Source organism: Diaphorina citri, unplaced genomic scaffold, assembly GCF_000475195.1.
Source record: "Diaphorina citri unplaced genomic scaffold, Diaci psyllid genome assembly version 1.1 scaffold247, whole genome shotgun sequence".
Taxonomy (NCBI): domain Eukaryota; kingdom Metazoa; phylum Arthropoda; class Insecta; order Hemiptera; family Psyllidae; genus Diaphorina; species Diaphorina citri.
The window spans coordinates 13,109-34,060 of NW_007377684.1; the positions used below are offsets into that span (position 1 = coordinate 13,109).

General features: G+C 36.9%; 2 protein-coding genes, 1 long non-coding RNA gene and 1 pseudogene across 8 annotated transcripts; 3 read left to right on the top strand and 1 right to left on the bottom strand.

The window, feature by feature from the left end:
* The first annotated feature begins 90 nt into the window (after positions 1–90).
* On the top strand, positions 91–15,259 carry LOC103506575 (26S proteasome non-ATPase regulatory subunit 6-like). The gene is made up of 4 exons (XM_026821601.1): positions 91–186; positions 399–1,203; positions 14,849–14,858; positions 15,101–15,259. Exons 1-2 carry the CDS (start codon positions 91–93, stop codon positions 1,146–1,148), a joined length of 846 nt encoding a protein of 281 aa, XP_026677402.1. The 3' UTR covers positions 1,149–1,203; positions 14,849–14,858; positions 15,101–15,259.
* LOC103506576 lies at positions 1,206–3,021 on the top strand (annotated as a pseudogene).
* LOC103506570 (40S ribosomal protein S24) lies at positions 3,590–20,245 on the top strand. 6 transcript variants are annotated; one of them, XM_026821604.1, is made up of 5 exons: positions 3,590–3,725; positions 10,805–10,873; positions 12,701–12,910; positions 14,173–14,289; positions 14,802–14,837. In XM_026821604.1, exons 1-5 carry the CDS (start codon positions 3,723–3,725, stop codon positions 14,811–14,813), a joined length of 411 nt encoding a protein of 136 aa, XP_026677405.1. In that variant the 5' UTR covers positions 3,590–3,722; the 3' UTR covers positions 14,814–14,837. The 6 variants fall into 6 exon arrangements, with proteins under 6 accessions (XP_026677405.1, XP_026677407.1, XP_026677404.1 ...); XM_026821606.1 differs by lacking the exon at positions 14,802–14,837 and adding an exon at positions 17,366–17,531 and having other exon boundaries at positions 3,594–3,725; XM_026821603.1 differs by lacking the exons at positions 3,590–3,725; positions 14,802–14,837 and adding exons at positions 3,790–3,912; positions 20,172–20,245.
* LOC113466312 lies at positions 18,915–19,463 on the bottom strand. Its single transcript, XR_003390750.1, has 2 exons — positions 19,297–19,463; positions 18,915–19,188 (listed from the first exon to the last, which is right to left on the bottom strand). It is a non-coding gene; the product is annotated as an uncharacterized LOC113466312 (long non-coding RNA).
* Positions 20,246–20,952: the final 707 nt, after the last annotated feature.

Below are 20,952 nucleotides of genomic sequence, written 5' to 3' on the forward strand. Positions count from 1 at the left end.
CGTGTGATAAGGACCAAAAGTCCAAAATCGACCGCCTACGGCGGCCAATTTTCGACCAAGAATTTTCTTAAAATACTCCCCGTCCATGTAATGCTCGAATGCAAAAAATTTAGGACAGTTTTCATTTTCATTGAATACTCTTACAGCCATTTCAAAGTCAATCTGTTCCACGTTATCTGCACGTCAGTGTATTGAAATTAAAATGTAAAAGAAAGTCGGAAATACAGATTGCGCTTGCGTAATTAGGAACTTCTAGGAAGAGTTTAGGATCCACTATGCACATGAATTTTAGGAAAGCACTTAAAGGAATCCCTAATCATTAAGGTACGACTGTGCATTCGACCCTAAATGGTCAACAATTTTTATACATATGAAATTTCCTAAGTCAACAAGAATAGAATACCTCGTTAATTTCTCTGTTCATATTTGCAGGTATCAGTGGTGGTGACTGGTCTGCCCGTAACAAACTGAAAGCGTACGAGGGTGTCTACTGTCTTGCCATACGTCAATATTGTCGCGCTGCAGAACTGTTTGTCGACGTGGTGCCTACATTCGAATCCTATGAGCTTGCAGAGTTTGGTACCATTATCCGCTACACTGTGCTAGCCTGTATGATAGCACTTCCTCGCTATAACCTACGCAAGAAGCTTATGCACCACGGTGTCATGGCACAAGCATTACACTCCCAATACAGGGACCTGCGGGAGTACTTTGTATCTCTGTATGACGGACATTACTTTGAGTTTCTCAAGTGTTTGGCCGCTGTCGAACAAGATATGAAGCGCGACCCTCTGCTTAACCCTCACTACAGACATTATGTGCAAGAGATGAGGCTCCGTGCTTACAAGCAGATCCTGCAAGCGTACAGATCCCTCAGTTTGAAATACATGGCTCAATGTTTCGGCGTGAGTGTGGAGTTTATTGAGAAGGAAGTAGCGAGGTTTGCAGCGGCAGGGCGGCTTCAGTGTAAGATAGACTCGGTGGCTGGTAATGTGGTGACCACAAGTCACATCAGCGAGAAGGGAGACTGCCGATCCGAGGCACCGGAGGCAAGCTTGGACCGCGGCATTCTCTATCAGACAACGGTCAAGAGAGGAGATATCTTCTTGAATAGACTCAAGAAATTGGCACGAGTCATCGATTTTTAGATAGGATTTATTATGTACATTTATTTTTTTACTTTGAAAAACTGTGAATATTTTTTCAAAGCTGGCAACATGGCTCCCTACTACAAGGAAGTGTGTGAGGAGTTCGGCTGGAAGATGGACGAGAAGTTCTACACGGAAATGAAAGACGCCAACGAGAAGAGACTGAAAGAGCTGGACTTGGAACACGAGAAGAACATGATGGACGAGGAAGATCAAGTGAGTGGGATATGGCAGGCCAAGCTCGACTATCTGTGTTCCATTGGAGACCGGGCCGAAGCGTTCAAGTTGGCGGACTCCAAGTTTGCAGACAAAACCAACCCGAAGAGTCACCGCATTGATGCTGTGTTCACGCTGTTCCGGATAGCGTACTTCCATGGGTGTGACATCCAAGCGATGACAGCGGCCATTGAGAAAGCAACAGAACTCATTGAAGGTGAGTACGAGTTCGAAAATGTTGTTCTGGCTCTTTGGAGTGTTCTGCAAAGTTTTACGTTTATTATTAAACTAACACTATTTATTTTATAAAATCCAAAAAGATTAAGGGCTGAATGCACAGTTGTTCCTAAATGATGAAGGTTTCCTATTTCCTTAAGGTATCCATTTTCCTATGTTGTTTATTTTCTTCTGCTTTAATACTAATGGCGCCTGTTTGTCATAGGCCACTTTCGATTTTTCACCTATCAATTTGTTCAAAAAAGGTTTTCCTGTTACTAACAACTTCATTTTATGATCAATTAATTAAGAAAAAAATAAGAGAAAAATTAAAATTACATTGTTCACTTGGTCAGATTCACATTGACAGCTCAGAAATGAAAAAATAATTTCTATATTTAAGCAATCAGTGTGTGAATATGAAATGTGAAATGTGAATGGATCTTGATTTTATAATGTAAGATTTGAATTTTTTTCAGGTGGTGGATGTACTACACCCTGGTAAACCCTCAGTCAAGAAAACCGACATCCGGGAAAAGCTCTCCAAAATGTTCAAGTAGAGAAAAATTAAAATTACATTGTTCACTTGGTCAGATTCACATTGACAGCTCAGAAATGAAAAAATAATTTCTATATTTTCTTATTTCTTCTCTTCCATTTGGATACTAATCGCGTTCATTTGCTATCGACCAGTTTCGATTGTTTTTTAGTTGCTATGGATACAATATACAATTGCACATGAATTTTAGGAAAGCACTTAAAGGAATCCCTAATCATTAAGGTACGACTGTGCATTCGACCCTAAATGGTCAACAATTTTTCGAGTATACACTCGAATGCAAAAAATTTAGGACAGTTTTCATTTTCACGTTATCTGCACGTCAGTGTATTGAAATTAAAATGTATAAGAAAGTCGGAAATACAGATTGCGCTTGCGTAATTAGGAACTTCTAGGAAGAGTTTAGGATCCACTATGCACATGAATTTTAGGAAAAAATTAAAATGTAAAAGAAAGTCGGAAATACAGATTTAGCTTGCGTAATTAGGAACTTCTAGGAAGAGTTTAGGATCCACTATGCACATGAATTTTAGGAAAGCACTTAAAGGAATCCCTAATCATTAAGGTACGACTGTGCATTCGACCCTAAATGGTCAACAATTTTTATACATATGAAATTTCCTACGTCAACAAGAATAGAATATCTCGTTAATTTCTCTGTTGATATTTGCAGGTATCAGTGGTGGTGACTGGTCTGCCCGTAACAAACTGAAGGCGTACGAGGGTGTCTACTGTCTTGCCATACGTCAATATTGTCGCGCTGCAGAACTGTTTGTCGACGTGGTGCCTACATTCGAATCCTGGGATAAAACTTACCATTTTGAAAAGATTTCCTTCGAATTCTTTCTCAAAATTTCACTCCTCCGGATGAAAATGAAATGAAAAGTTTTGTTTTTGTTTACGTTTTGAGAAGTGTCCATGTCCAGTGTTGCCAGCTTCGACCATTTTACATTCACGAAAAAAATCCCTCCATAACTATTAAAAATTCCCTTCAGAGTTTTTTTTCCCTCCCTGTCTGTTGCATCATGACTTTTTTGAAGGGGTAAGAACGAACGAAGCGAGGTTCAAGTTGACAATTTTTCACATTGTTCCGTGATAACTATAGACTTCACTCTCGAACAGATTTGTCAATAGAACAGTTGCGCTTACGTGGGTGATGTTTCTAAGTCAAAGAGCAGAAAAAATGAAGAAAAATGGAATTTTCCTTTTTCTTCTACGACTTCTAGATCCGCTCGAGATAAATCGATTTGAAAAATACCGCTAAATCTTGAACTCTGACGTCACGTACTCTTGAACGGATTTGTCAATAGAACAGTTGCGCTTACGTGGGTGATGTTTCTAAGTCAAAGAGCAGAAAAAATGAAGAAAAATGGAATTTTCCTTTTCTCTGAAGGGAATTTTTAATAGTTATGGAGGGATTTTTTTCGTGCGTGTAAAATGGTCCAAGTTGGCAACACTGGACATGGACACTTCTCAAAATCTCAAAACGTAAACAAAAACAAAACTTTAACTTTTCAAGTTTTCATCCGGAGGAGTGAAATTTTTGAGAAAGAATCAAAGAATTCGAAGGAAATCTTTTCAAAATGGTAAGTTTTATCCTAAATTATCTTCTAAATCCTTGAATGAAATGTCCAGGGGGTTACAGAGGTTGGCAACACTGGACATGGACACTTCTCAAAATCTCAAAACGTAAACAAATTAACAAAAACAAAACTTTTCATCCGGAGGAGTGAAATTTTTGAGAGAGAATTCGAAGGAAATCTTTTCAAAATGGTAAGTTTTATCCTAAATTATCTTAAAAATCCTTGAATGAAATGTCCAGGGGGTTACAGGTTTAACTTCCCAAGACTATGTACTGTATCGCAGAATACATGATTCACGTAAAAGTTATGTACTTTATTTTAGGTTAGATTCAAAATCCATCTTCCATGGCTTACATAGACAGTATTTGTAATAGTATTAGGTAAATTCAGATTATCTCTCATAGATCTACTCATATTCATTCTGTTGGCCATTTGTAGTTCCTCCCTAAATGATATCTATTTCGGAGGGAAAGTTACCACTGTCGGTAAACAACTGCTAAAAATGCAATAAGTAGGTACCTACCTAAGAATATGACCTATAGGTTTAAGTTATCTAAACAACTGCTAAAAATGCAATAAGTAGGGACCTACCTAAGAATATGACCTATAGGTTAAGTTATGAAGACTGCTGGTAATAGACCAAGTCATGTTATTTTGGATATCCGAAGACTGGCTTTCAGGCCAGTGAAATGGATACAAAAGGACACAGGCATAGTTTTCAATGGATACAAAAGGACACGGGCATAGGTTTCAATGGATACAAAAAGACACTGGATACAAAAGGACACAGGCATAGTTTTCAAGAGGTAACCAAGAAGGTACCTACTGCTCATAACGTGATAGTAGTCCCCAGCTATAAGATTACCAGTTATCGGCATTCACTCATTCGTTTTTAAAAGAGGGTTTTTGGTACACATACTCATTTTTAATCCTTATCTAATCTTGTTTCAGAGTGCCAGCACCCCTGAATAACAGCCGAAAAGTGCATTTCTCAAATGAGAAAATTTTCTTTACCTGTTAATAAACAGGAAATGGAGCAGTTGCAAAGGGGTAAAAATTATTAATAAATGGTCGATTCCTATGTAAAAAGTTGTGAAAAATCCAAATCTAAGGTCAAAACTCCAAAAAAATAACTGTAACATTTGGATACTAATCGCGTTCATTTGCTATCGACCAGTTTCGATTGTTTTTTAGTTGCTATGGATACAATACGAGAAAGATAACTGGGCTTTTGCAGGGTTGGTTGACCTGTAAAGATTCTTACTGAAATTTGTCAGCTTAGGCTATGCTATGTTCAGATGTACTTTGTACAAAACTGTCATTTCCATCTGATAAGTTGAATAAAAACGTTGTTGTGCATTTTAACTTTCAACTCGATATTGGTTTAAGTACAAATGAGAACTGTAGACTCTGTAGAGGGTGTTATGAAGTACAATAGATGAGTAAATTTGTTGTAAAACACAGTACTGAGAAACACCCACTCTTGCATTTCCGTATTTCTTCAAAAGTTTGGTGTTAAAGAGCCGGTCGAACCATACATTTCTCAAACCTTGGTCCAAGAACACTTTTTATCGAGATCCCAAAAGGAACCTCTGTGAGGGACCCCGAAACAAGACTGCAGTTTTCAGGTCGAAGATCTTTTTCCAAAGTTTACCCCTGAATAACAGCCGAAACGTGCATTTCTCAAATGAGAAAATTTTCTTTACCTGATGTTAATAAACAGGAAATGGAGCAGTTGCCAAGGGTTAAAAATTATTAATAAATGGTCGATTCCTATGTAAAAAGTTGTGAAAAATCCAAATCTAAGGTCAAAACTCCAAAAAAATAACTGTAAAAGATCGAAAATTCAATTTTTATTTTCCGTTCAAATGAAAGACTTCAAAGATGTGTGACGAAATGCGCAGAAACGTATCAAACACATTTAGGTATGTGTTGCCTGCGAGGGAGCTTTGCTCGGGACATTTGATCTGACGTCATTGTGATAACTGTAAAAGATCGAAAATTCAATTTTTATTTTCCGTTCAAATGAAAGACTTCAAAGATGTGTGACGTCAGACTTCAGGCAGTTGTCTTTTTCGTCCGCTAGGTAGCGCCAGTATGCAGAGGAGCAGAAAGAAATGCGCAGAAACGTATCAAACACATTTAGGTATGTGTTGCCTGCGAGGGAGCTTTGCTCGGGACATTTGATCTGACGTCATTGTTTACGGGAGCGTATGCCGTGACGTCAGAGTTCAAGATTTAGCGGTATTTTTCAAATCGATTTATCTCGAGCGGATCTAGAATAAGTCGTGTATGGGAGCGTATGCCGTGACGTCAGAGTTCAAGATTTAGCGGTATTTTTCAAATCGATTTATCTCGAGCGGATCTAGAATGTCGTATTTGTAAATCTTCATTCCTCTCCTGTTTATTCTAATTTGTATACCCTATTTTATTATTATTTTTCATTTTTCTCACTTCCCCTTGTTCGTTACAGTCGCGTCCTTGGACCATACCGGGATAGCATACCAAATTTCATTTCTCTATGACAAATCGTTCTTGAGATATTTTGTTCACAACTTTCTACTTTTTCCCATTTAAACCTGTAGTACGTAACGTACAGACCATAAAATAACTTTTTTGACATCAGGGGATCCCAAAACGGATATTTCCAACCATTTCCCGATTTTGAAAATTTGGACCGATTGCAATTCTTTCATTACTAGTATAGCTCGCTATACTGTAGTAATAGAAAGTAAAAATTGAGTGTAATTGAGTGTAATTTATAAAATAATATGTAAAAACATATGCAATCCTGTTTCTTCCCGTTCTCTTTTTACTTTCTTTATATATAACAAGCTGGGCCTGTCCCTCCGGGAATTTTTTAGCCCGTAGTTTATTCGATCGTGATTAGAGAAAATCAGTAGGTACCTATGTACCTACCTAATTTGTTTAATATTCAGTTTATTATTATTCTTGATTTGATTTTACTTCATGTAATGATTTAAAATCAAGACTAGAGCCCATTCTCGCTTTATTCCCAATATAATGTTTAAGTCACTCATCCATTCATTTATTGGCTTTTCTCGGCGTAGCTTAACACAGGTGACGCTAAAACCGGTCTTAAATTATCGACTGAAGTGTTATCTAAAACTTTCCGGAATTTTTTAGCCCGTAGTTTATTCGATCGTGATTAGAGAAAATCAGTAGGTACCTATGTACCTACCTAATTTGTTTAATATTCAGTTTATTATTATTCTTGATTTGATTTTACTTCATGTAATGATTTAAAATCAAGACTAGAGCCCATTCTCGCTTTATTCCCAATATAATGTTTAAGTCACTCATCCATTTATTGGCTTTTCTCGGCGTAGCTTAACACAGGTGACGCTAAAACCGGTCTTAAATTATCGACTGAAGTGTTTATCTAAAACTTTCTCGCTTTGAGTTCATAGGTCGTCGCGACAAATTTCGAGATCAGAGCTCATTTGTGTGAGAAAATGTGAAGAAACTTTCTCGCTTTGAGTTCATAGGTCGTCGCGACAAATTTCAAGATCAGAGCTCATTTGTGTGAGAAAATGTGGAAAATTCTCTGCTTTGAGTTCATAGGTTGTCGCGACAAATTTCAAGATCAGAGGATCAGAGCTCATTTGTGTGAGAAAATATGAAAAAATCCCCCAAAAATCAGTTTTTCTGGTTTTTCGGCTTTATGGTTTTCTGGACAAAATTTGCACCACCACTTTCGTGTTCCTGGTAAAAAGACCTTTGTTTGATATATGGTTTTTCGGCTTTATGGTTTTCTGGACAAAATTTGCACCACCACTTTCGTGTTCCTGGTAAAAAGACCTTTTTGATATATAGGCCGACCAGGTTTGTACCTGCCTCGGTGGTGTAGTGGTCAAGGCGCTCGCCTGGTAAACATATGCAGGAGGGCGTGGGTTCAATCCCAGCCGAGGTATGGAATTTTATCCTCAATATAAATTGAGAATTTGACCACAATAATAGTAGTAGCCTACTGCTGGAGTAAAGGGACTTTTCAGTCCTATGCGAGCAGTATAAATAAGCACTATTATTATTATGTCCTTCTATGGGGACAGACGACACTGAAGCGAATACAATAGCCCGTCCACTATACCTTTTTTATTACTATCGTAATAATAATGGAAGGACGGGCTAGAAATGTGGGAGTGTAAGGGTTGATGATCAAAGACATTAAAAAAAGTGATAGACCTAAACCTCACTTCATGTACACTTATCTGGTAAACAGGAGGGTTTACGTTCAATTCCAGGGTTATCCTGCTTCTGAATTACTGATGCTAGAGTAAATGGACTTTTCAGTCCCAATAAAGCAGGTAGTGTGTTAGGTATCTTAATAGTCACCTTTGTAATGGTTTTGAAATGAAGCTTTGCAATTATTTTATTTAAGCCTTGGATGTGTTGCTGTTTTAGGTCAGGATGGAAGCTGAAGGTGTGACTCCACCCTACATGAAGTTGGCAAAGCTGAGGTTCTGTCTGAAACTGCCTGAACATCAAAATGATGCCACCATCAAAAATGAACTCCTGGCTGGTAAGGTTTCACTTTCAACTTTCAATCTCTTCCTATGACCGACTACAAAAGCTTTTGGTTAAACTTGGTCGATTTTAGACCCAAAATATTTATTTTTAGAACTAATATTTTCAATCTCTTCCTATGACCGACTGCAAAAGCTTTTGGTTAAACTTGGTCGATTTTAGACCCAAAATATTTATTTTTAGAACTAATAAGGTTTTACCAAAACAGGGTATCTTATCTTTTAGCAAATTTTGTGTTCTTTTCAATGATGCAATCAATTTTTTATTATCTTTATTGGTTCAAGAGATAAAGGCGTTTTAGGGGGTCAAGGTATGAAAAATGTTGAAAAACAGAAAATATCTTATCTTTTAGAAAATTTTGTAATCTTTTCAATGGTGCAATCAATTTTTTATTATCTTTATTGGTTCAAGAGATAAAGGCGTTTTAGGGGGTCAAGGTATGAAAAATGTTGAAAAACAGAAAATCCTTCATAACTCCGCCCCTGTTGAAAATCGGATCTGTCCAGATAGCTTTTTCTGGTAGCCCTTTAGGTCCTGCATCAACCCTTAAGCGTTGTACAGTCGTTCGCGGGACACCCTGTATAATCTGTTCGTACGTAAACAATGGAACAACTTGTTCTAAGCTGACAGTCTAAATAAAGCACTACTTATACTTATATATTATAGGTCGGGACGTTGAATACACTAGTAATCTGTTCGTACAATGGAACAACTTGTTCTAAGCTGACAGTCTAAATAAAGCACTACTTATACTTATATATTATAGGTCGGGACGTTGAATACACTAGTTCCAGAGATGAGAAGTAATATTGTAGGTAGGTAATGGCTTGGATCAAATCGTGCTGCTGTTTTAGGGTACATTTAGCCACGTGAGGGGCTGCTTGAAATATCGAAAAGAAGATAGAAGGAGGGAGGGAAAGAAAGAAATAAAGTCTACAATAGGTACTTCTTTCGTGTGTCTACACTCTACACTGTCGTAGGCAACGTGATATGAGTTATTACTTTGGACTTTAAACAACTAAACTGATGCTAATTTGTTCATTTCCCCCCACCAACAGGAATCAAAGCTGGCAACATGGCGTGGAATTTTTCTTTTTCTTCTACGACTTCTAGATCCTGAGATAAATTGATTTAAAAAATAGTGGTAAATTGTGAACTTTGATGTCACGGCATATGCTCCCGTAGGCAAAGATGTCACATCAAATGTTGTCCCGAGCAAAGCTCCCTTGCAGGCAATGCATTAATGTGTTTGTGCACATGTGTTTCTGTGCAGTTCTTTCTGCTCCTCTGCTAGCACGCTTGCATAGTGGTGCTACCTAACAGATGAAAAAAACAACTGTGTAAAGTCTGACGTCACACATATTTGAACTATTTCATTAGAACGGAAAATAAAAATTGAATTTTCGACCTTTTACAGTTATTTTTTTCGGAGTTTTGACCTCAGATTTGGATTTTTCCTAACTTTTTACTTACATAGGGATCAACCATTTATTTATAATTTTTACCCATTTGCAACTGCTCCATTTTTATCAATACTTTATTCAAAACAAAGACTTTAGTCTATGTGTGAATGACACAATAAATAACAAGAAAATACTGTACGGGAGGTAATAGCGCTTTGATCTAAGATAATTTGACAAGAAATATTGCAAATGTTTAAGTACCAAGTCCAAAAGTTGAACACAGGACCTGAATGTCCTGGGTTCAAAGTCCAACTAGAGTTTGATATTCGATTTGATCAGTAAAGAGATAAGCGAGTATTTGTACCGAAAAATAAAAATCCAAGGGTGGCTTTCACCAACCTACATTTAAGTTATGAAGACTGCTGGTAATAGACCAAGTCATGTTATTTTGGATATCCGAAGACTGGCTTTCAGGCCAGTGAAATGGAAGTTTGATATGGATACAAAAGGACACAGGCATAGTTTTCAAGAGGTAACCAAGAAGGTACCTACTGCTCATAACGTGATAGTAGTCCCCAGCTATAAGATTACCAGTTATCAGCATTCACTACAGATTAGAGTCTAAAGGTGTTTCTACTCATTTGATGGCCGTCGATCGACTATGTTTGGACACACCTTAACAGCCTTGTTAGGCCTTTATAAATCCAATGGAACTCGACAGGCTTTTAGCTTAACAGGGCTTCTATGGACTGAAAAAGTATTGGTGAAATCCACTGTAGGACATAATAAGAATATGACCTATAGGTTTAAGTTATGAAGACTGTGCTGGTAATAGACCAAGTCATGTTATTTTGGATATCCGAAGACTGGCTTTCAGGCCAGTGAAATGGATACAAAAGGACACAGGCATAGTTTTCAATGGATACAAAAGGACACAGGCATAGTTTTCAATGGATACAAAAGGACACAGGCATAGTTTTCAAGAGGTAACCAAGGAGGTACCTACTGCTCATAACGTGATAGTAGTCCCCAGCTATAAGATTACCAGTTATCAGCATTCACTCATTCGTTTTTAAAAGAGGGTTTTTGGTACACATACTCATTTTTAATCCTTATCTAATCTTGTTTCAGAGTGCCAGCACGGTCACTATAAAGACAAGGAAGTACATGACAAACAGACTGTTGGGTCGTAAACAAATGGTAAGGTTTTAGTCATTTAGTTATTTGAAAATTTAATACTCAAATTTCAGCCCCAGGAAATTTTCATGAACCTTTCTAGGTATGTTAAAAACAGTAAAATCCTCTTTCCACATCTGTACCCATTGCCCTATGCTGGGTACTCTCTTTCATCAAACTTATACAATACTAGCTGAATTCCGTCGCTTTGCTCCAGAATCCCGCTAGTTCATCCCAAGGCATGGCCAAACTTGTAGAAAATAATAAAAAATACAGTCGCGCTGCGCGCTCCCTATTAGCTACATAGTTGTCGAACTAAAAACATAAATGGGTATTTATTTGAAAATTTAATACTCAAATTTCAGCTGCAGGAAATTTTCATGAACCTGTCTAGGTATGTTAAAAACAGTAAAATCCTCTTTCCACATCTGTACCCATTGCCCTATGCTGGGTATTCTCTTTCGTCAAACTTATATAATACTAGCTGAATTCCGTCGCTTTGCTCCAGAATCCCGCTAGTTCATCCCGAGGCATGGCCAAACTTGTAGAAAATCATAAAAAATACGGTCGCGCTGTGCACTCCCTATTAGCTGCATAGTTATCAAACTAAAAACATAAATGAAACTCAAAATATTGGTCGAGAGTGAAACATTTCTCTCCCGCAGTCTCTGCACTCTGTGTACTCACAGATTTTAGCAACCAAAAATTGATCATATCTCAGGATTGGTTTAGATTTTTGCAAAATCCTTTCTTATTGCACACCTAGACCATTAAAGGAATATTCCTACCAAATTTCAGCTTCCTAGGAAGATAGAGCAATCAGTGTGTGAATATGAAATGTGAACTGTGAAATGTGAATGGATCTTGATTTTATAATGTAAGATTTGAATTTTTTCAGGTGGTGGATGTACTACACCCTGGTAAACCCTCAGTCAAGAAAACCGACATCCGGGAAAAGCTCTCCAAAATGTTCAAGTTTTATTTGAAAATTTAATACTCAAATTTCAGCTCCAGGAAATTTTCATGAACCTGTCTAGGTATGTTAAAAACAGTAAAATCATCTTTCCACATCTGTTCTGTACCCATTGCCCTATGCTGGGTACTCTCTTTCATCAAACTTATATAATACTAGCTGAATTCCGTTGCTTTGCTCCAGAATCCCGCTAGTTCATCCCAAGGCATGGCCAAACTTGTAGAAAATAATGAAAAATACGGTCGCGCTGCGCGCTCCCTATTAGCTGCATAGTTATCAAACTAAAAACATAAAATAATAAAAAATACGGTTGCACTGCACGCTCCCTATTAGCTGCATAGTTATCAAACTAAAAACATAAATGAAACTCAAAATGTTGGTCGAGAGTGGAACATCTCTCTCCCGCAGTTTCTGCACTCTGTGTATTTCTTATGGAGATTTTTGCAACCAAAAATTGATCATATCTCAGAATTGGTTTAGATTTTTGCAAAATCCTTTCTTATTGCACACCTAGACCATTAAAGGAATATTCCTACCAAATTTCAGCTTCCTAGGAGTTAACCAAAAATTGATCATATCCCAGGATTGGTTTAGATTTTTGCAAAATCCTTTCTTATTGCATACCTAGACCATTAAATTGCATACCTAGACCTTTAAAGGAATATTCCTACCAAATTTCAGCTTCCTAGGAGTTGTGGTTCAGGAGATAGAGCAATCAGTGTGTGAATATGAAATGTGAACGGAATATTCCTACCAAATTTCAGCTTCCTAGGAGTTGTGGTTCAGGAGATAGAGCAATCAGTGTGTGAATATGAAATGTGAACTGTGAATGAGTGAATGGATGTTGATTTTATAATGCAAGATTTGAATTTTTTTAGGTGGTGGATGTACTACACCCTGGTAAACCCTCAGTCAAGAAAACCGACATCCGGGAAAAGCTCTCCAAAATGTTCAAGTCCAAGCCAGAAAACATCTTTGCTTTCGGCTTCCAGACAAACTTTGGTGGTGGCAAGTCTACAGGTTTTGCACTCATCTATGACTCAATAGACCTTGCTAAGAAATTTGAACCCAAATACAGACTGCAAAGGGTGAGTACAAAATCTCTACTGGTGTTGATCATTGCTACTATAGGTATTACATCTTGCCAAGAAGCAGAACATAAAATTGACCATTCAGAGTTGGTGTTTGATCATATTTGTTTTTCATATGCAAGCTTATGTAAGAGTAAGACAAATCTCACAGGCCACTGAAATAATCAATAATGTGTTCTACAAGATTTATTGAGTTAGGTTACAATTGGTATAGTTTTTCCCTTTAAAACCTTGTTATTTATTAACATATTTTATTTGACACTCTGACATCTAAGATGAAAAAAGAAAACATCAGTAGTAAGGTATGTCAGGGACATGTTATTTTCAGACCCTTTGGAAGACAAAATTGAAATTCCACCAATTATTTTGAACAGGAATGTGTGTTGGTCTCTCTCAATGTCCAAAGTACTTGCCTTGTCTTCCTACATCAAATGGTGTAAGATTCTCTGAGTGAACAGTTCTGGATTTCACTGTGGAATGTTCACCTCGTTCCCTTTCACACATCTAAAATTGAAGCCTTTTTGAAAATGAAGATAACTCTTTTTTTTTTTTCTTGATTAGGTACATCATATCATTGTAAAGGTTCAGACTGGTATCTTCATATTGTATCTAGTCTATTAGATGTAGAAAGTGATTAGGTACATCATATCATTGTAAAGGTTCAGACTGGTATCTTCATATTGTATCTAGTCTATTAGATGTAGAATAGAATAGAATAGAATATACCTTGTTTATCCTGCTCGAATGAGACTAAAAAGTCCCTTTACCCCAGCAGTTAGAAAGTTCACTTTCATAGATAGTAAACTTTTTATTTAGGTACTTATTATCAGTAAAAAAAAAAAAATCTTTGAAAGTTATTTCTCCGAGTTTTACACTTGGAATACTCAAAACACCTCTGCTGGAAATCAGTACTCTACATGAACACTACATTAAGTTAAACACCAATATTAATCACCTTCTATTTGTTCAAATTTCAGCACGGACTCTTTGAGAAGAAAACACAGACCAGGAAACAGCGAAAGGAAAAGTGTACAATACAGTAGAAAGTTCACTTTCATAGATAGTAAACTTTTTATTTATTTTAGGTACTTATTATCAGTAAAAAAAAAAAATAAATAAATAAATAAATCTTTGAAAGTTATTTCTCTGAGTTTTACACTTGGAAGACTCAAAACACCCCTGCTGGAAATCAGTACTCTACATGAACACTACATTAAGTTAAACCAATATTAATCACCTTCTATTTGTTCAAATTTCAGCACGGACTCTTTGAGAAGAAAACACAGACCAGGAAACAGCGAAAGGAAAAGAAGAACAGAATGAAGAAAGTGCGCGGAACCAAGAAAACCAAAGTGGGAGCTGCTGCTGCCAAGAAGGTAAAATGACAAGTAGAACTTTTGGTGCATGTGATTGTGGTCAGGTAGTTGGGTTCTCAGGTCCTGAATTTCAGGGGAAAACACCCCCCCCCCCAAAAGGGTTTAAAAAAAAGGAAACTTTGGTAATATGTTTGGAAGGGAAACAATTGAGAGCTTGGGAATAATAATACCAACAGTTTCATTTAAATTTTATTCTCTTATCTGATTTTCATGAGTCATTTTGAAGATTTCTCAGCAAATATACAGGGTAATAGGTTGGTTTGTGTCTTACCATTAATGGAGGGGAACTTGCCATTCAACTATATTTTTAATGGGAAGAAAGATAACTGGGCTTTTGCTGGGTTGGTTGACCTGTAAAGATTCTTACTGAAATTTGTCAGCTTAGGCTATGCTATGTTCAGATGTACTTTGTACCTATTTAGACAGTGCATGTTTTCTTGGACTCTGAATTTGAGTAGAAATAACCAGTCAGTTTTCAGATTGAACAGTGAAATAATCATATTTATTTACAGGGCAAGAAATAATCTGGTCCTACTGTCTTGTGGTACTCTGGTGATGCATTTATATTTTTTTTCTATTCCAATGCCGTCATACGTCAATACGGAGGGGTTTTTTTTCCTCACACGCGTTTTATTCTCGCGTAAGTCTCGTGTTTTTGCCGCACTAAAAAACGTGGGATAAAAGGTGAAATATGTTACTGAATTTGAGTAGAAATAACCAGTTAGTTTTCAGATTGAACAGTGAAATAATCGTATTTATTTACAGGGCAAGAAATAATCTGGTCCTACTGTCTTGTGGTACTCTGGTGATGTTTTCTATTCCAATGCCGTCATACGTCAATACGGAGGGTTTTTTTTTCCTCACACGCGTTTTATTCTCGCGTAAGTCTCGTGTTTTTGCCGCACTAAAAAACGTGGGATAAAAGGTGAAATATGTTAAAGACTCACAGTGAAAAAAAAAAAAAATAGTGGTTGGCAGAGGAGCTCCTCCAGGAGAACCCTGCCACTTAAAAGAAAGCTCCCAAAAAGTTCTGGGACACATTGAGTACGTACATACAAACTACAAACGTACATATTGTTTTTTTTTTATTTATTTTAATTAGAGTTCTTGTATTATTTCGATTTTACATAGTGTGTCATTGTGGAGTTTTGTGTATTTTTGATTTGCAGAGTGTAGTGTGGTTTCTTAGTTTGATCTTTTTTTTTTTTATTTTAAATAAGAGTTTTTGTATTATTTCGATTTTACATAGTGTGTCATTGTGGAGTTTTGTGTATTTTTGATTTGCAGAGTGTAGTGTGGTTTCTTAGTTTGATTTTTTTCCCACCATTTTGATTTTTCAGTGTGTTTCTAGAATTTTGAAATTTTTTGATTTGTAGTTTGGTTTCCTAGTTCGAAAATTTTGGAGAATGGTGTTTGCACTTATTTTAAAATTATTTAACCTTACTTTATTTATCTTATTTTTTATAGTTTGCTACGTTGTTGTGCATTTTAACTTTTAACTCGATATTGGTTTAAGTACAAATGAGAACTGTAGACTCTGTAGAGGGTGTTATGAAGTACAATAGATGAGTAAATTTGTTGTAAAACACAGTACTGAGAAACACCCACTCTTGCATTTCCGTATTTCTTGGTGTTAAAGAGCCGGTCGAACCATACATTTCTCAAACCTTGGTCCAAGAACACTTTTTATCAAGATCCCAAAAGGAACCTCTGTGAGGGACCCCGAAACAAGACTGCAGATTTCAGGTCGAAGGTCTTTTTCCAAAGTTTACCCCTGAATAACAGCCGAAACGTGCATTTCTCAAATGAGAAAATTTTCTTTACCTGTTAATGTGTGGTTTCCTAGTTTGATTTTTTTCCCACCATTTTGATTTTTCAGTGTGTTTCTAGAATTTTGAAATTTTTTGATTTGTAGTGTGGTTTTCTAGTTCGAAAATTTTGGAGAATGGTGTTTGCACTTATTTTAAAATTATTTAACCTTACTTTATTTATCTTATTTTTTATAGTTTGCTCTTTTCTTTAGTCTTCTGTTCATAGTCTCCCTGTCCTTAACTTTTTTTTTTCTTTTCATTGTGTACTTGTAGTCATTTTGAACCGTAGTTTTTGAAGCCTTGCTATACTTTTCTTTCTCAGACTTTCCGTTTTCAATTTTTTAATTTTGTACCAACTTTTCTCGACTAACACAAATCAGAACTAACCATTTGTATTGTTGGTGTCTATTATGTGTTCAGAATGTACTAACCTTAATATTGAGAAATCACATTGATTAATAGTCGTTTTATTTTAACTATCCTCTTGATTTTTATGCCTTTTAAACCCTTTATTAGAAACATATTGAAACCTCAGGAGGTACCCATAGTAATATTTAAGGGATTTTTGTGTTAACCAAGGAGCTTTAGGTTTTTATTTTAGCTAATTGGGCAGCCCAAGTTGGCTTTAAAAATAATTTGTACCCTCCCCCCAATAAATCAGAACTAACCGTTTGTATTGTTGGTGTCTATTATGTGTTCAGAATGTACTAACCTTAATAGTCGTTTTATTTTAACTATCTCTCTTGATTTTTATGCCTTTTAAACCCTTTATTAGAAACATATTGAAACCTTAGGAGGTACCCATAGTAATATTTAAGGGATTCTTGTGTTAACCAAGGAGCTTTAGGTTTTTATTTTAGCTAATTGGGCAGCCCAAGTTGGCTTTAAAAATAATTTGTACCCTCCCCCCAATTGGAAATGTAGGTATTCACTCGTCTTCGGTATTTAGGACACCTGGAATTAATTAAAAAAAAATTTAGATACGATCTTGTTCTTAAACTTTTCCTAAGGTACAATCATCTTGAGATTTTCTTTGGTACTTATATCTACTCTGTTTTGTTGTTTCAGTGATTTGCAACTCCAGTCAATCTGCCTCCATCTCTACCTTACAACTGTCCTGTCAACCCCATCAGACCAGACTACTGTGTTATTGTTTTGTTTTTTATTTTGTATTTAGATACGATCTTGTTCTTAAACTTTTCCTAAGGTACAATCATCTTGAGATTTTCCTTGGTACTTATATCTACTCTGTTTTGTTGTTTCAGTGATTTGCAACTCCTGTCAATCTGCCTCCATCTCTACCTTACAACTGTCCTGTCAACCCCATCAGACCAGACTACTGTGTTATTGTTTTGTTTTTTATTTTGTAAATTATTAAATGATTTCCGTATAACAAATGCTTTGAAGTTACAAGCTCACTTCTTTCCTACATAGCTGTGTTGGTTCTTTTTCATGTTCTTTACATTCCAGGATTTTCAGGTTAACATCTTGTTATCGTGCTAAAGGTGTGTTCAAACATGACCGGCCGTCAATCGACGTCGGTTCACATCTATCGACCATGTGGGGACGGGACACACCTTAAGATTGTTAGTCGCGTCGAGGGTGAAGCACTGAATGACCGATTTTTTCCGAGGTTTGATAGAGGGAACTGTAACTGCTAAGGTCTTATCGTCCCGACACCTTAAGATTGCTAGTCGCGTCGAGGGTGAAGCACTGAATGACCGATTTTTTCCGAGGTTTGATAGAGGGAACTGTAACTGCTAAGGTCTTATCGTCCCGAAAGTGAAGAGGGAAGACAGGATAGGAGAAAGCCTGCCCTTCCGAGAATGATCTTTGCTTCCTTAGAATTAAATCCGCTTCGTACGGGAATCGGACCCGCGACAGCGCTTACAAGGCATAATCCATCATGAAATCAGTATTCTGCTGAAGGTTATGAAAAGATCAAGACAGCATATGATAATAATTGACAAATTATAGATATTTTTATTTTTTAATAGAATAATAGACAAGTAATAATAATTTATATAAAAAGTTAAAACTACAACTAAATAAACATAATACAAGACATTTTCAACAGAGAATTAGAATATGGAGAAAATAATCGAGATTGAGGCAAGCCAGAATGACGTTAAAGGTACTTAGAGGAACTTTATTCCACATATCCTCAGGCATGATTCGTTGGAGATTTCCCATTTGCCATCTGGAAACTGATCTAAAAAGAGAACTTTGTATTTCATACTTTGCAAAATTAATTAAGAAAACCCCTTTAAAAAGATCATGTATTGTTATGATAGTTGTGGGGATGTCAAAATATTTGCAAAGTTCCCTTTCAAGAACAGACCACTAGCCTTATCTACAGCTAAGAAAACCCCTTAAAAAGATCATGTTATGATAGTTGTGGGGATGTCAAAATATTTGCAAAGTTCCCTTTCAAGAACAGACCACTAGCCTTATCTACAGTTAAGAAAACCCCTTTAAAAAGATCAAGATCATGTATTGTTATGATAGTTGTGGGGATGTCAAAATATTTGCAAAGTTCCCTTTCAAGAACAGACCACTAGCCTTATCTACAGATTTCCCATTTGCCATCTGGGGACTGATTTAGAAAGAGAACTTTGTATTTCATACTTTGCAAAATTCATTAAGAAAACCCCTTTAAAAAGATCATGTTATGATAGTTGTGGGGATGTCAAAATATTTGCAAAGTTCCCTTTCAAGAACAGACCACTAGCCTTATCTACAGAGGGATTTATAAAAGCTTCAAGTATATAACAAGGTATATAAAATATATGTACACGCAAAACAATTGTAATACTGGAGTTGATATGTTTAAAACACACACAAGTCTATGTGTGAATGACACAATAAATAACAAGAAAATACTGTACGGGAGGTAATAGCGCTTTGTTCTAAGATAATTTGACAAGAAATATTGCAAACGTTTAAGTACCAAGTCCAAAAGTTGAACACAGGACCTGAATGTCCTGGGTTCAAAGTCCAACTAGAGTTTGATATTCAATTTGATCAGTAAAGAGATAAGCGAGTATTTGTACCGAAAAATAAAAATCCAAGGGTGGCTTTCACCAACCTACAGATTAGTCTCTAACCCAACTAGTTTGATATTCGATTTGATCAGTAAAGAGATAAGCGAGTATTTGTACCGAAAAATAAAAATCCAAGGGTGGCTTTCACCAACCTACAGATTAGTCTCTAAAGGTGTTTCTACTCATTTGATGGCCGTCGATCGACTATGTTTGGACACACCTTAACAGCCTTGTTAAGCCTTTACAAATCCAATGGAACTCGACAGGCTTTTAGCTTAACAGGGCTTCTATGGACTGAAAAAGTATTGGTGAAATCCACTGTAGGACATAATAAAAGCCCAACTAGAGTTTGATATTCGATTTGATCAGTAAAGAGATACGCGAGTATTTGTACCGAAAAATAAAAATCCAAGGGTGGCTTTCACCAACCTACAGTTTAGTCCCTAAAGGTGTTTCTACTCATTTGATGGCCGTCGATCGACTATGTTTGGACACACCTTAACAGCCTTGTTAAGCCTTTATAAATCCAATGGAACTCGACAGGCTTTTAGCTTAACAAGGCTTCTATGGACTGAAAAAGTATTGGTGAAATCCACTGTAGGACTTATAATATTGAGTTTGAAATAATACTTTTAAAAAAGTAAAAATACACTAAGGTTTTTGATACATTAAGCTAGTAGACAGACAAACGTCAATAGTGGAAGCAAGAGACAGTAGGTATACATATTGACAGAAAATACGTAAGTTGTAAGCTTGTTTTGCTACTCGTTGAATGGCATAAGATGGGGTCTGGCACTAGGGAGTAAAAATCTAAAATCTATTAAAAACAGGAGATAGCTGGGCTTTTGCTGGGTTGGTTGACCTGTAAAAATTCTTACTGAAATTTGTCAGCTTAGGCTATGCTATGTTCAGATGTACTTTGTACCTATGTATTTAGACAGTGCATGTTTTCTTGGACTCTGAATTTGAGTAGAAATAACCAGTCAGTTTTCAGATTGAACTGTGAAATAATCATATTTACTTACAGGGCAAGAAATAATCTGGTCCTACTGTCTTGTGGTACTCTGGTGATGGTTGTCTCGACTTCTTCATCTTTCCTGGGTGATTGTTCCATACCTTCGTCGATTGACTATGTTTGGACACTCCTTAACTGCAGATCTATGAGTTACCTCGTGCTGACTTACCTGCTACTCCAGTGGGTTCAGGCCTGATTTGTTGACTTACCAGCTACTCCAGTGGGTCCATGCCTGATTTGCTGACTTACCAGCTACTCCAGTGGGTCCGGGCCTGATTTGCTGACTTACCAGCTACTCCAGTGGGTCCAGGCCTGATTTACTGACTTACCCGCTACTCCAGTGGGTCCAGGCCTGATTTACTGACTTACCCGCTACTCCAGTGGGTCCGGGCCTGATTTACTGACTTACCCGCTACTCCAGTGGGTCTAGGCCTGATTTGCTGACTTACCCGCTACTCCAGTAGGTCCAGGCCTGATTTGCTGACTCAAAGAGTTGGACTTCTCCGTCAGCTGTTTGACCTGTGCGCTCAGTTCCTGTCTCTGCCGCTGTAGATCTCCCACTAGGGATTCGTTACTCCGAAATACATGCTTTCACGTACGCACGGGCGCAATAGAAAAAAAGAAGAGAGGCTTTGCGAAGAGGCCGTACAGATCCCGGGTTCGATTTCCACAACTGACAAAATATTACAATCGTTTATTTGATTGGAAATATGTACTTCAACGGGTCACTTTCTGGAGTCGTATGTCGGTGACCCAGCACCTAGATGGCAAGTATTGAGAGAGCGATAAAAAA